General features: G+C 41.8%; 1 protein-coding gene across 2 annotated transcripts in view; it reads right to left on the bottom strand.

Annotated features, from left to right (window-relative positions):
• Positions 1–13,250, bottom strand: part of ITPK1 (inositol-tetrakisphosphate 1-kinase) — a 156,225-nt gene that overhangs the window by 108,517 nt on the left and 34,458 nt on the right. Inside the window, exon 2 of one of the 2 annotated variants that reach the window (XM_085317528.1) lies at positions 10,326–10,350. In XM_085317528.1, the coding sequence (XP_085173654.1) occupies positions 10,326–10,350 (25 nt within the window). Of the gene's footprint in view, positions 1–2,010; positions 2,053–10,325; positions 10,351–13,250 lie in introns of those variants that run through there. The other variant, XM_085317529.1, reaches the window with a different exon arrangement.

Raw genomic sequence — 13,250 nt, 5'->3', positions numbered from 1 at the left:
TTGGTATCCTCGTTTCTTCCTTGTACAATACTGAAGAAGGACCTACTTTATACAAGTGCAGAAATAAATAAAAAACACTGAGCTGCTGTACAAAGCGCTGAGTATCCTAAATAAGAAAGACAACGCCAAAACAACCAACCTGTAAAAGGCGCTGTAAGGCTACGTCATGGGCCTTACGGGATAGAATGAACATGTTCTGGTAGCTGCAAACACTATTAAAGAATAGCCATGCTAGGTCAGGCACAATGCTACCACAACTACAGAGCTCATAGTGCTAGCAAAGCAAATACAGCTTTTGTGTGCATCTACTTCTACAGACCCTGTCCAAGAGATCCAAATTTTAGGGATCAAAAAAGAAAACTGAAGAGTTGCACTGATCTAGCCATACAAATGAGTTAAAGAAAGTAAGAAGAGAGATCCAGTAGCCAGTAATATCTAAGACAAAGCAATCACAGCAGAAAATACAAAACTGCTTTTATCAAAAGAAAGCAGAAGTGAACTTCAGCATTCAGCACACCTGTATGCAAGACTCAGAATCGGGGTGTAGTTTTCTAATCCGGTAGAAATTGTAAAGAGCGCAAAGGCAGCACACTGCTGGCAGGAACAAGGTCCTCTGGCCAGCGCTGGAGTTTCACTGTCTGAAACCCACCAGCAACGCTAACCTGTCCTTTTGACTTAGAGGTGGAACAACTATCAGGAACAGGGACAGTGGGAGGATCTGTCGCCAGAAGGGAGTAAATGCTCTCTCTCCTCCTTTTTAGTCATTTAGTTAGCTGMTAAGACAGACATTAAGGGCCTGAACGGTATTCAAGTCATCACAGCAGGCTTATGGATGTTTAATCTGCTTTGATTTTGTTTCAAAATGCTTTTTACTTAGAGTTAAAAAGTTCTAAATTTTTCCCTTTTATGGCTGCAGTTCTTTTTTCAGCCACTTAAGGATGTTATCATAAAGGAAAGGGTATTATGAGATAAGCTCGTCTAGGTCACAGGAAAGAACATTTTCTAAACTAACCTAAAGTACAAACGATCTCTCTGCAATCAGCATAAATTCTATAGACAGCAGTTAGCTCGTCCTCTAATCTTTGCAATCAGTAAGCCAATGAACAATTTTAACACAGTAACTCTATGGTGGTAAGGTTACAGGATAGCAGAGTTGTGCAATGAAGATTCTTGCACACACACAAAAAAAACTTTTCAGATGCACTTAGACCTTGTAGTAAGGAAGCTCTTCACTCCAATCAACAATTTACTATAAAACAAAGCTAAAAAGCTTTTCTCTGTTCGCAAAGTTGGCCAAAAATTCCTTTGCAACAGTTGTTTCCCTTACATTTCAGTCTCTTACAGTATTAGCTCAGTCCATACGGCATCTTTTCCATCCCGTCTTCAGATGATTCTGTCAAAACACTGTAAATAACTTGTTTCCTCTTTGGCAAGATGCCAGGAAGGAAGAAAAAAGTCTTCACTAGCTACTAAAGTAATACCATCTTATAACAAACACTTGCTCAAATGAAGACACGATATACACTTAAGTTAATAAGTATAGCAACTTTAAGTTATACAAAAACCCTTTCACTCAGGGAAGTAAACCTATCARGAAATTAAGTGAGGCAACTATCATTTATTGAAGCAACCTCAGACTGAAAAATRCGTGCTTCCATCTCCAGTCTCCCTGTATAGTCCATGCAAAGAAAGCTCCTGGCTGAATCACCTCTTTGAAAAGAGCTTTCCAAAAGGAGGGGCAAAACTTGCTGCAAGACTGCTTAGGACAGATCCATTACATCCTTAATGACTGTTCTGATCCATCTATTATCCATGCTTGGCCCATTCTTGCTGCTCGTATAGCAAACAGAGAACCATACTAACCTCATCTAGGAATTTGCAGCAATTATCCTTCCTTTTGACAAGCTGTATGAGAGAAGAGGGATAATAGAAAAAGCAGCTCTCAAATTTTCCATAAACRTGACCTCATTTTAAAAAGAAGCACATTTTGGGGACACTACTTCTACCTACCTTTGAGGAAAGTATACTCATAATCATCTTAAATTCTCCTGGATCTTAATTTTTCCCGGATTTCTCCTACGTTCCTCAGGCTGAAAAGCTATATTCAACAATTCCCGTCCTTAGTTATTAAGTGCACTGCTTTTCTTCATCAGTGTGAGTCATCTTTAGCAGTAAGTATTCTCAAATACTAAACAAAAACCATGTTTAAAAATAAATTATCCGAAAGCCTGTAAGTATTTTCCAACAATGTTAGGTTTTATAAAAAAGAAAAATATTGCAAAATAACAACCAAAGGCATGTGAAACATTACAGCATGTGCAGAAACCATATATGTCAGTTCTGTCTACCTTTAGATACACAGCAAAAGGAAGTTTACACTACCACTTAAAAAAGATCCTTYCACCAAAAATGTAGTTAATTGAATGATGAATTTTCTTATTAGCTAAAGATATCATTTTTAAAATACAGTGAACCTTGCAAAAAATAAAAATAAAATAAAATCTGAGGTTCAGCTGGACTGATTTCAAGCTTAGATTTCTTTTTCCATTAAAACTCTATGAAAAAAGTCAGATTTAGGAAATCATTTTCAGGCTTCACTGTGTTTGAATGTATTCTGTTTTAAAATAGGGTACCTATGCTAAGAGCTTCTTTAACTTGAGGCTAAAGATCAAATACAGTAAAACCTAAAAAAAAAACAGGTTTAGATCCTAATGTCTTTAAATAGAAAGTTTTATTAGAATATTATGCATTCTTGTAATACGAATACATTTATCTGATTTAACTGTGAAGTGATAGGAGAGCAAACAAGAATGCAATAAAATGGATCTCCAGATGTAAGCATCTCAGGGCACAGCGGAGATCAAAGAAGCAAGCCATTTTTGCAGAACCTGGAGGAAGGAAGAGACAACAGCATACAGTACTCTGCTCATCTTCTGTGGAGTCCACAGGAAGCTTAAACCTACCAGTATTCCCTTTCTTAAGGCAGACAAATAATATGTTTTATTGGTTCTTYGATGTTCTCTCTATAAAGCTTTTGTTCTAAGCAAGTAAATCTCAGCTTTATGATGGATACCATCATTGCTCCCAAAGGAGCATCACTGTCTCTCTGAAACTAAACCCCGGGCCTGAAGACAGKGTCACAACTATTGTCACGGTCAGCAGCTTGCAGCTCTGCTGGAGTAGGGGGATTGCACGGTTTCACCTCCAGGCTGGCAAAGCATCGTGCATTCAGACCTGAGAGCTTATTTCAGGTTCAAAGGCACAGTTACTCCTGGAGTTGTATCAAACTAGCTTCCCATCCCTCCTACACAAAGGGAAAAGCTTCAAAGTAGTGTTAAAGAGCTACCTGCCTACTTGCACTACAGCATATGCTCTGCAGTTTCAGCAAACCACAAATAAGATCTTTTCTTGATTAAAAAAAAAGGTATTTCCTGAGTTATGCATCTCTAAACACACTCCATGTACCTGCTTTGGTACTATATCATAACACCTGCATTCAGTGACACAAAAAATCTTTTTGTTTAATGCAGTCCAAAATTAAAGCCTGTTCTTTGCTGGCCTGTAGACACCACCATGATTACTAAAACAATTTCTAATCGCCATTTCCTGCAAAGACTAAGACTGTATGCTGCAAAACAGGCCAGTCAAAAGGAGACAAATAGAGCTTTGCTCTCCACCATAGAAGCCAACTTTTCCTTCAAGATCTTGTTTTTATTTCTACTGTTTCTTGAGGAAGGATTTAAGAAGTTTTGCAGTTCATGTTTGTATTTGAGAAAACACTTGTCCGCTGACGACAGAGAAAGTATTGTATATAGCAATTTTCAGAAGTTCCAGCACCCACTAATGCTCCAGGTGTCCCTTCACACTAAACTTATTCTACACCTCCTTCGTGAAAATATTTCAAAGCTTTTCTTTTTTGTTGTTTGTTTGAACAATTTAATGGCATTGCACAACATGGAAGATCACCTTCATTAGCTAATGGAGGTAGAATTTTTAAGGGAGTTTCCCAAACTGCCTGTAGCCAGTGACAAAGTGAAACAAATCTCCAATGCAATCTCAATCCCATTATAGTCACCAAACCTTTGGCAGAGCTCACAAAGGTACTGGGATTCCACCTAGGATATCCCAACTCACCAGTTGCTCCAAGATCGCAGTAGAAGACAAGAGTTGGGTGCAGCAGGCTCCATGTGCCAAAGTAGGCAAGCTCAAATCTGAAAGCCATTCATTAAACATTAGTTACAGATTTCTAAATCTTAATAATGTCTTCACACTGTTTTCTGAGAATAACTTTGGAGGCCACACCTCTTAGGGACAGTGGGATTCAGAGTCAAAAGAAATCAAACCAAATCACTCAGAGACTTTACATCTCTGAGCCACAAAGTCTTCCTGAGGGTTCTCTCATTCATAAACCAACAGTAAAATAGAGCAGAAATACCTAAAATTGTGATTGTTTGCCTTACTTTGTCTGATTTTTAAAGAACAAGTGTTTATTTATTTAACCTCTGTAGTGTTCCCTCAGCCAGCAATACTGCATTTATTCTTCTGCCCCAATGGACCAGAAAGGACCAGGYTGTACCTGGCTGACCAGCCTGCTGATACAATGCGTCTCAACATGCCAAAAAAACATCTCTGCCTGCTCTGGATCCTGTGCTTCTGGCTGGGGTAACACTGCTTGTTAGGTACCAAGATTGTCTCACACAGAAGAACCCCTTGCACCATTGAGGAGGACTAGAGAATGAATTCTGCTTGGGATTTGTTTTTCTACAATCTCATTTTTTTTCTGGGGGCTGAAGACTGTAATGTGTGATATACACCATTACAATTTTTTTGGAAGACCCACTCTGAGACATCCAAAGTGTAACATTTAGAGCTGTCTGTGGAACACCAAAGTTAAATACTATCAGCATCTTTTCAGGATTACATACAGCAGCCCTTCCAGCATACACAAAGTAGCTGCATAACCCTGACTGGAGATGGAGAGGGTTGGAGGTTTTTTTGTTTTTTTTTGTTTTTTTTTAATCACTTCCAAAAAATGCATTGAGGGCGAAAACTGACTGCCATATGCAGAAGAACATGCACTTTACTGAGAGACTGGCATGCAAGTAAAAATAAACTTTCTTCTCCCTGCACTACAGAGCCATCTCTCCAACATCTCAACARCCCTGCTTGCTTTGGAAGCTTTCCAGTCACATCTTTCTGTATATGCTATTGGATATATATTTTATAAGCTCCCTTTTCTTGGTTAGACGTTGCTGTTACAAGCTTATTCCATTAATACTTCATATGAAAATAAACCTCTCCACATTTCAAGAAAACAACTGTTCCCTGGCAACAATTAGTGGAAACTGTTGTCATCAGTATTTTACTTTGATTGAATATTTAAAAGGGGGGAGGGAGGGACCCTCCATTTTCCTTCACAGTCTTCAGCAAAACCCACAACTTAAAGGACAGTTTTCTTCTCAAAAGTAAAAGATTTCAAATATCTGAATTCCCGAGAGCTGCAAAAAAAGAGAAACAAAACAGCAGCCTAGACCATTGTAACTACTACAATCAGCTGTTCTACATTGAAAAACATGTTGTCCTCCATATCCCGCTGCTATTAAAAAAAAATCTGAAGCTTGAAATACAATGACTAATCCCACTTTTGTAGCCAACTGACTAGAACATCTAAAAGTATTATTGTTTGTTAGAACCAAAAATAAGAAATCTTAACTACTTTAAAATAGAAAAAAATGCGAACTAGAGCTCTAGGAAAGCTTGTAGAAATGCTCAAAACAGTTTTGAAGCCGCTAGAAATACGAAGGCTCCAAACTTTGTCACATACAAAGACTGAACTGGCAATTTGTCAGAAGCCAAAGGGCTGCAGCTAATTATTCCGGATTTGCATAGCTTGTGAAACAAAAATAAATGCACGTCCCCATCAGAGGTACTTGTGATRATTTCCATTTCACCGCAGGTTTTCAATCTTACATTCTTTAAACTATGTCAAGTAGATTCTTCCCGAAAAACATATGGAGATGTTCTCTCTTTTCCTCACCAGCATACAAAGTCATAAGACACAGGTTACTTTGCTGGTTAATTTGCAATTCTAAATTTAGCCCTCCATTAATTGGGGCGCGTAGGGGGAAGAAGGGCAAGACGGAACAAAACCACGCTTCTACTAAAAGATCAAAATCTGCCTTACTTAAAAAAAGCAAGCTCCTCCAAAGCCCATCAGCGTTAGACTCCATTACTAGAAAGTGGCACAAGTTTTGGYGCTAACGCCTCGTTAGACAACCACTGCAGAGCCTTGGGGGCACTCCTTCCCTTGAAGGACTGACAGAGGAAACTCTTAAGAAATGCTTCTACTTCAGCACTGACTGAAAAGCCATCGCTAGGCCAGTGCAGGAACTGCTCTGCCCCAGCCTTGCCAGCTGCTGCCTGCCCCAGCACGCGCCCCGCGAGCACCGGCGGATGGGCTTCGGCCATATTTGTCACCTGCTCAGGGCATCGCCACCCCTCCCCGGGCCCCTTGCAGCTGCTGCCTGCTCAGGCTGCTCCAGCTGAGAGGAGTGGGCAAGGGAAAAGGAGGGGATGAGGGGAATGTCCCAGACACCAAGAGAGCACCGTGTGGCTCTGCCTGTCCCGTCCCTTCAGGGGATATACCAGAACTGCCACAGCAATCACACGAGCATTACAACCACAGTACTCGAAATGCAGCCTTAAGCTTCCATCCCACTGAGCTAGTGCAGTCTTTCACTGGAAGGAAGCCAGCAGCACAGCACTTGCATCAGATCTGCCAAATACCTTCACTCGCTCTGCTCTTCCCTTCGTGCCTCACAGAGCAGCATGGAGAAGCCTCTACGCCGGGCAACGCACAGCCGCACGCACGTATGGAGACGACCACAGCTGTAACACGCACCGCGCACAGGTTTGCCACCACAGCTCCCAGAACACCATGGGGGCTGCGCAGCAAGAGGTTTCCCTGTATGATCTTGGACACATACTGGTCTTTTTACACTTCGGCTTCCCTCCTGTGTAAGTGTATCCTTCACAGTGTACAAAAATGGTAAGCACTCGAATTCAAAAACCGCTCTGATAGTGTGGTGATGCCTACTTAAAACCAAGGAAGTGACCTGCCACAAGGCATAGCATTCTGCTCAGTTAAGAGCCCACGTTTAAAATCTAGGAAGGCATTTGTTTGTTGTTTCTTGCGATATTACATTGCTTTCCAGTTGCCTCACTCGTTTGCATTTAAGCTGCAGAAAGCAACTTTATATTCAAAACATCTTCAAATCTGAAAGTTGCTGCTACTCACAGTTCTGCCATTGCCTGCTGGAAAGAAAGAAATGTGGTAACCAGTTCAGAACAGACCAAAGGCTCTCAAATATTTAGGTGCAGGCTTAGACTTGCRCTGTCTTTGGGAATCTCATAACTTGGAAAGCTTTTTGTTTTGTCCGTCTAGTGCACTATCTTTTAAGCCAACTAGCTTGATGGATGTTATTCAACTGTATGAAATAATAACATCACACATTTCAGCTTCTGTGCATGGAGCTCACAGTGAATTCTTATTACGTAAATTTAATCAGTATTTCTAACAAACTAACTGCCTTTTACCATGCAAGCTTAGAGGGTCTTTCTTTGTTTTCAATATGGTGCTCGAATAAATGTCTTACTCCTGGATACAGGAAGATGCTTGTTTAGCATCCCATTGCCAGCCCTACTCTCGCACTGCTTCTCTTCAGAGGACACAAGTTTCCCAACTAAGTAATAACAAAGCTCTACACTTTCTGCTGGAACTAAAAATCTGAGTCAAGACAAAAATGTAGAACTTGAACACAAGTCACAGAATCTTAATGGCTGTCCAACAGCAGTTCATTGCTAATCTGTACACTGGAAGAYGCTATTAGAAAGCAAAATAAGAGGATTTCATTAGTCTGCGTAAAGGAGAGAGGACCATCTTAATCTCTCACTGGATGAAGGAAACAAATCACGTAAGTGCTCGCTGAAGGCTTACTTTCTCCTAGTAAGAAGATCTTTTCTGCTCTTGCACAACATTTTAGGAACAGAAGAAAATGATGTGTGTTCACAGAAGTCGATACATACCTGTCTTGCCCATCACTGCTTTGTATCTGGAAACCAGTAACCGAACGTTACTTTCTGACTAGCTACTTTTTACTGGAAAGCACATCCATTTATATAAACATGCTAAAATGCATTCAGAAAGTTTCTGAACTTATGTAAACAGGAACACAGACAAACAGCCTGTATATTTTTTTGGTTTGAGGTATTTGTCTATTGTCAGGTGTGACAGACAGCTTCTCTTGAGACAGCTCACAAAAGGCTACGTTCCTTAAAGGGTGAGAAGGGGGATTAAATCAAAGAAACTCWGTTGCTTAACACAAGGAAACAATATTCCTTCTGTCAAATAAACTYAGTCCAGTAGATAACACTAAGGCATCCTCTATTTAGGAGTAGGCCTAGCGCAACGTATCATGCAAGTAATATCATTCTAGTAATGCTGGATGRGAAAAGAGTGCATTTCTGATACATCCCCTACTGGCCACTAGTGCCTYCATCAGGTAATATGAAAGCAATGGGCACGTGACAGGCCAGAGGTGACAGTGCACAGCCATCCATCCTGTTCTAGCAGAGCAGTAGGCATTAGTGCTGAAGTATGCCTTCGGGGCACAGCTTCCCCATATAGGTTGGTCTGGCATTTCACTATGCTGTGAAATCTGAAACCGTGAAGTACCTTTACATGAAGTTCCAYCTAGTTCTGTCCAAATGTTTCCCAAAATGCTCTTCCAATAAAGAAATCCTCTCCAATTATTTTTGTCTATCTGATGACTAGCAATTAAGCTACACAAACATCTTCAGCAACAAACTAATTTGTGCACTGCTGCATACATYGCTATAGCAAATATTAATTAAAAGTAACACATTGAAGGGCAGCAACTTTTAAGTTATGAGATAAAATGGAATCTGCTCAGCTTAACGGGAGCGGCACTGAATTCATCTCATACAGGCACAAATGCAGACACCAGGTTGTGGGGTATTAATGAAATACTACTGTGTCATAGATGATACCAACACAAACACAAGCTAGCTTTCTCTTTGTGCTGCTTGTGAAGTTGTGCTTTGCAAATACTGCTTGTATTCATCAATCTGGAGGCACTACACAGGACTGGATGAAAGAAGCTGCTCCTTAGCTCTAGGCAATAGGAGGTAAAAGCAAGAAAAATGACCCTGTGGTTGTAAAAGAGTACTGGAAGCTTGGTTAAATCCAGCCATTAAAGCGTATACCCTCTTTCCTTGTAACGTCGCACAGTTCTCATATAATCACATATTCTTGAAAAGGACATTCTCCAACTTAACTAGTAACGAGAGCTTTTTTAGAAGTCTTTTTGATAGTGGATTCCTTAAAATTTCATGGCCTGATTCTTCCAAATTTTTAAGCGCCCTTCTTCTACTCTCTGTTGGTGTTTAGAAGCATCTTTTACATGGACTTAAGAGCAGTATCCACTACCAGTGGCTCACACCACATTGTTGTCTTCTCTCTCCTTTCTCTTTATTGAGGGAGTTTCAGCTCTGCTACAGAGTCTCTCCAAAAACACTCACTTGTGGGGAACACATTGACCACCTTAGTTTGTAAAATGACCATTAGTTTAAGCATCAGCAAGAATGAAACCTGTGACACATATCTCTTCAAACTACACAGAATCATCCAGAAGAAAAAGCACATCTCCCCTTTAATCTTCTAGGGCTACAGTGCTCTGAGGTATTATTCACACAACACAGCTGTCACAGAAACATAATTCCTTTTCCAAGGTGCCACGATCCTTTAAGAAACATGTTGTGTGAAATATGATCATGTGGACCTGGCAAAGAGAAAATGTAGACAACATCTGAGCTCATCAGTAGATGCACTAAAACTCCAAGACACTTTAATGTCTTTTCTCTGCTCACTGGGTTACAAGAACATTCCTTCTGTCATGACGTCTTTTAAAGGACAGCCCCTGTTTCTGCTAAGCCTGACTCTCCTTAAATGCAGTAAACAAGGATTAACATCACCTAATTAACTATCAGATCTCATTAGTTAACAGAGACAAGAAATGCCTAACTGCATCCTCACTTTCACCAGTGYGCATGCTGACCCTAAGACTAGAAGACTTGCATACATGTAGCAAAAAGGGACCCATTTTTTTCCAAAAGTGGTACCTAAGTAACACCAGAGAAGTGAACAGAAAAGAAAGAAAAATAATTCAGTCCAGATGAATGACAGCATTTAAATTCAGTATACCTTTATATGAAAATAGAAAAAAATGAATGTAGTTTTTACTCACCTGCACTACTTCTACTCCTCTTTTCCTGGAAAAGAAAAGAAAAAAGGGAAGGGTTACTTGGGGAAACGTGGGGAAAATATAAATCAAACACTAATGAAAAAGGGCTGTTTCACACTAGAATGCAAACAATAAAAATCTGCATTAATGTACCTGATTCAAATTCAGGAAAGCACTTGTTCAATTCCATCCCTGTCTACGGAGCACTTCAGCAGCTTCTGAATCACGACCTCAGAAGCGATGCAAGCTGCATACTAAGCAGCTACGCTGCTGGGGCTGACACAGCTGCCAGGTGAGCAGCGGCCGGAAGCGGGTGATGTTAGCCACCGAGCATCTCAGTTTGAATCATTCTGCCTTTGCTCTTCATCTCTCCTCTGCCCCCACAGTGTGCAAACTGCACCACAGAACATTCCTCACGCTTGACAAGTCCTCTCTGATTTCGATCCAAACACAGACATCTCAGCGTCAGTGAGAACGAACACTGCACCCTGAGGTCATCTCTCCTGTTTACAGCCTGACGCYACCCCCATCTTCTTGGTACACAAAACACTTCCCAGAGCTACGCACATACCGAGCGACTCGCATCTATCAAGTAACCTTTCCTAAGGAAACTTTTAAGCTGTCCCAGGGCTTCATCACAAGCACAACGACACCCAGGCCAGCTCCACAGCCCCTAACCTTGGAAACAGGGCACCAAGGGGCACGAGGCAGCGACGCCGGCACTGGGTGGCTCCGGCACAGGCAGGTGGCCCCGGAGCTACAGCGCCCTGCCCTGCTGCGTCATCCCGCTGCAGCTGCGCGTACATCCGCAGTCTATCCTCACAATCCACCGCTCAAGACAGGCTGTACATCCTGGGAACAGCACCACAAAAATATAATTATTCAAGACCCCAGCTGGTGACAGGTATGGCACTATGTCCAATGGGGCTAACTGCACAGGCCTCAGCAGAGGGGTTACTGCACCGTGCTCCTGCTTTTCCTGTGTACCTCTGACCAGCGAAAGGCAAATAAGTTACACAAGCAAGCAGGCAAGTGAACACATGCGGCTTCAACCCTGTAGGGCCAGTATGCCCCATCCTTCCAGCCTAAGCGAGTCTCCAAGCTCCCTCAGTGCTGGGGGGCTTTCTAGGGGGTAAAAGAAGACACAAACACRGGTATGTCACAGTGAGAAATACAGTATATTGCAATATCCTGTTCTAGACAGCAGGGAATCTGGATGCAGGGACACCACAGAGCACATTGCCCCACAGATTAGACACATCCCTGGACTTCAGTTCAAAGACAGACTCATGGTCACTCCAGCTTCCTTTGCCAGGAAGATACACCACTTTGAATATTGTTTTGGCCGTACAGCACATAGTTCCAGCAATCCTGAAAAGCCAGCGAGAAGAGGCTGAAGAGGTCTATTTGTCATACATCAAACCTGCAACTGGCGCAGCCATTTGTAGGCAGATCTGTAGACATGGCTTGTCTGCTCTGCCAGTAMGAGAATTGAGATTCAGGTACACGCAGCTAGGCAAAACTCAGTCATTGCATTTGACAAGTTATCAAGCAGAACAGAACATTTCTGCTTTAGTCTTGAGAGCAGAGCCAAACCCCTGGCAAAAAGCCCAGCCACCTCTACTCCATGCTATTTTCCCAATGTATGCGCACAAGTTAAGTATATTATAAGCGTTTTTTCGTTGTGAAGACATAGGGAACTTAATCTAAGAATCGAAAGCCTCAACAAGTACAAGCCTGGAATTTCTTTCCCTTATTCCTGCTAAACTCATATGCRAAAACGAAAGGCCTTTTTTTGAGGAGGCCACAGAGCAGGACCGCCTAAATCTGTCCACAGCGACTTTCTATCTAAGACAAACTATGTTGCTGTCCATAGCTGCAACTGCTGCACACTGCTGAATACACAATGGCTCCTCCAGTTTTCTGCCCAATACAGTAAGTCTTTCTTTTAGAAGGTCATTACAAAGATGCCCACAGGGACAGGCAATCAATCAGCATCTATGACACAAATTGCTCCCTTCTTCCACTTTCCAAGTCTGGAGTTTCTCTGGCCTAAAAGCAGCATGCCCTGCACACACACCACAGAGAGCTTGCCGTTGCTCAGCACGGAAATTAAAAAGAAAATGAAACCAAGCACCCCTCACAGAGGATTTCAAAGCCCTCTTGTAGATAACTGCAGTCTGTAAATGGCAGGCAATTTATATGCTGCCATTACAGTAGGGCAAACACTGCTGCAGAAAGTCACCTGAGGCTAGCCAGATGCATACTTCTAACGGTGTTATGGCAGGGGGGGGTTGAATCTTGTAGAGAAAGAGTTAACAGTCAAATTGCTTTATCTTGCTTAGCTGTGTGAAAATCATTGTTAAACAAGGAATAATAGGCAGGGAGTGCTTCTTTGTAAATAACTGCAGCAGCCCACTCAGAAGCATTCCAAGTATTGTAAGCTAAAACTTAAAATAACAAAACCAGCTACATTTTTGCTGTGCCTGCCCTGGAATAAACAGAATTTAAGCTACMACTGAAACACACCAGGCTTCGGTGTCTTGGAAAGGGCTACTCCAGAGCCCCTTGAAGAACAGAGGCTGATGGAAAGGCTTTTTCTACCATGCCTGCACACACATTGGATAAGTTTTGTTCTGCTTTGAAGAAGAAAAATACTCTCAAGTTGGTTGCCAAAGCCACTTGAGAATGAATCATTCCAAAGGCTTTTTATAGCCTCCCTCCAAAACGAACTCCACAAATTTACCGGGATCTGTTGAAACTGATTGCCCGGCACCAGCACAACGGAGGAAGCCAGATTACGACTTTTGTTTGTGCCAGCACAGAAATAGTAGAAGAGGTGTCTGATGCTGGATATGAAGTCACACATGCTTAAAAAGTTAAAGGAAGGAGGAAATGATTAGCAAGGTTGGCTTGTAGTGCTGAGTC

The sequence above is a fragment of the Rhea americana genome, unplaced genomic scaffold, assembly GCF_003343005.1.
Source record: "Rhea americana isolate MKP2758 unplaced genomic scaffold, rheAme1 scaffold_5, whole genome shotgun sequence".
Classification (NCBI taxonomy): domain Eukaryota; kingdom Metazoa; phylum Chordata; class Aves; order Rheiformes; family Rheidae; genus Rhea; species Rhea americana.
The sequence above is the reverse complement of the archived record's forward strand: the minus strand, read 5'-3'. Positions and strand labels throughout refer to the sequence as shown.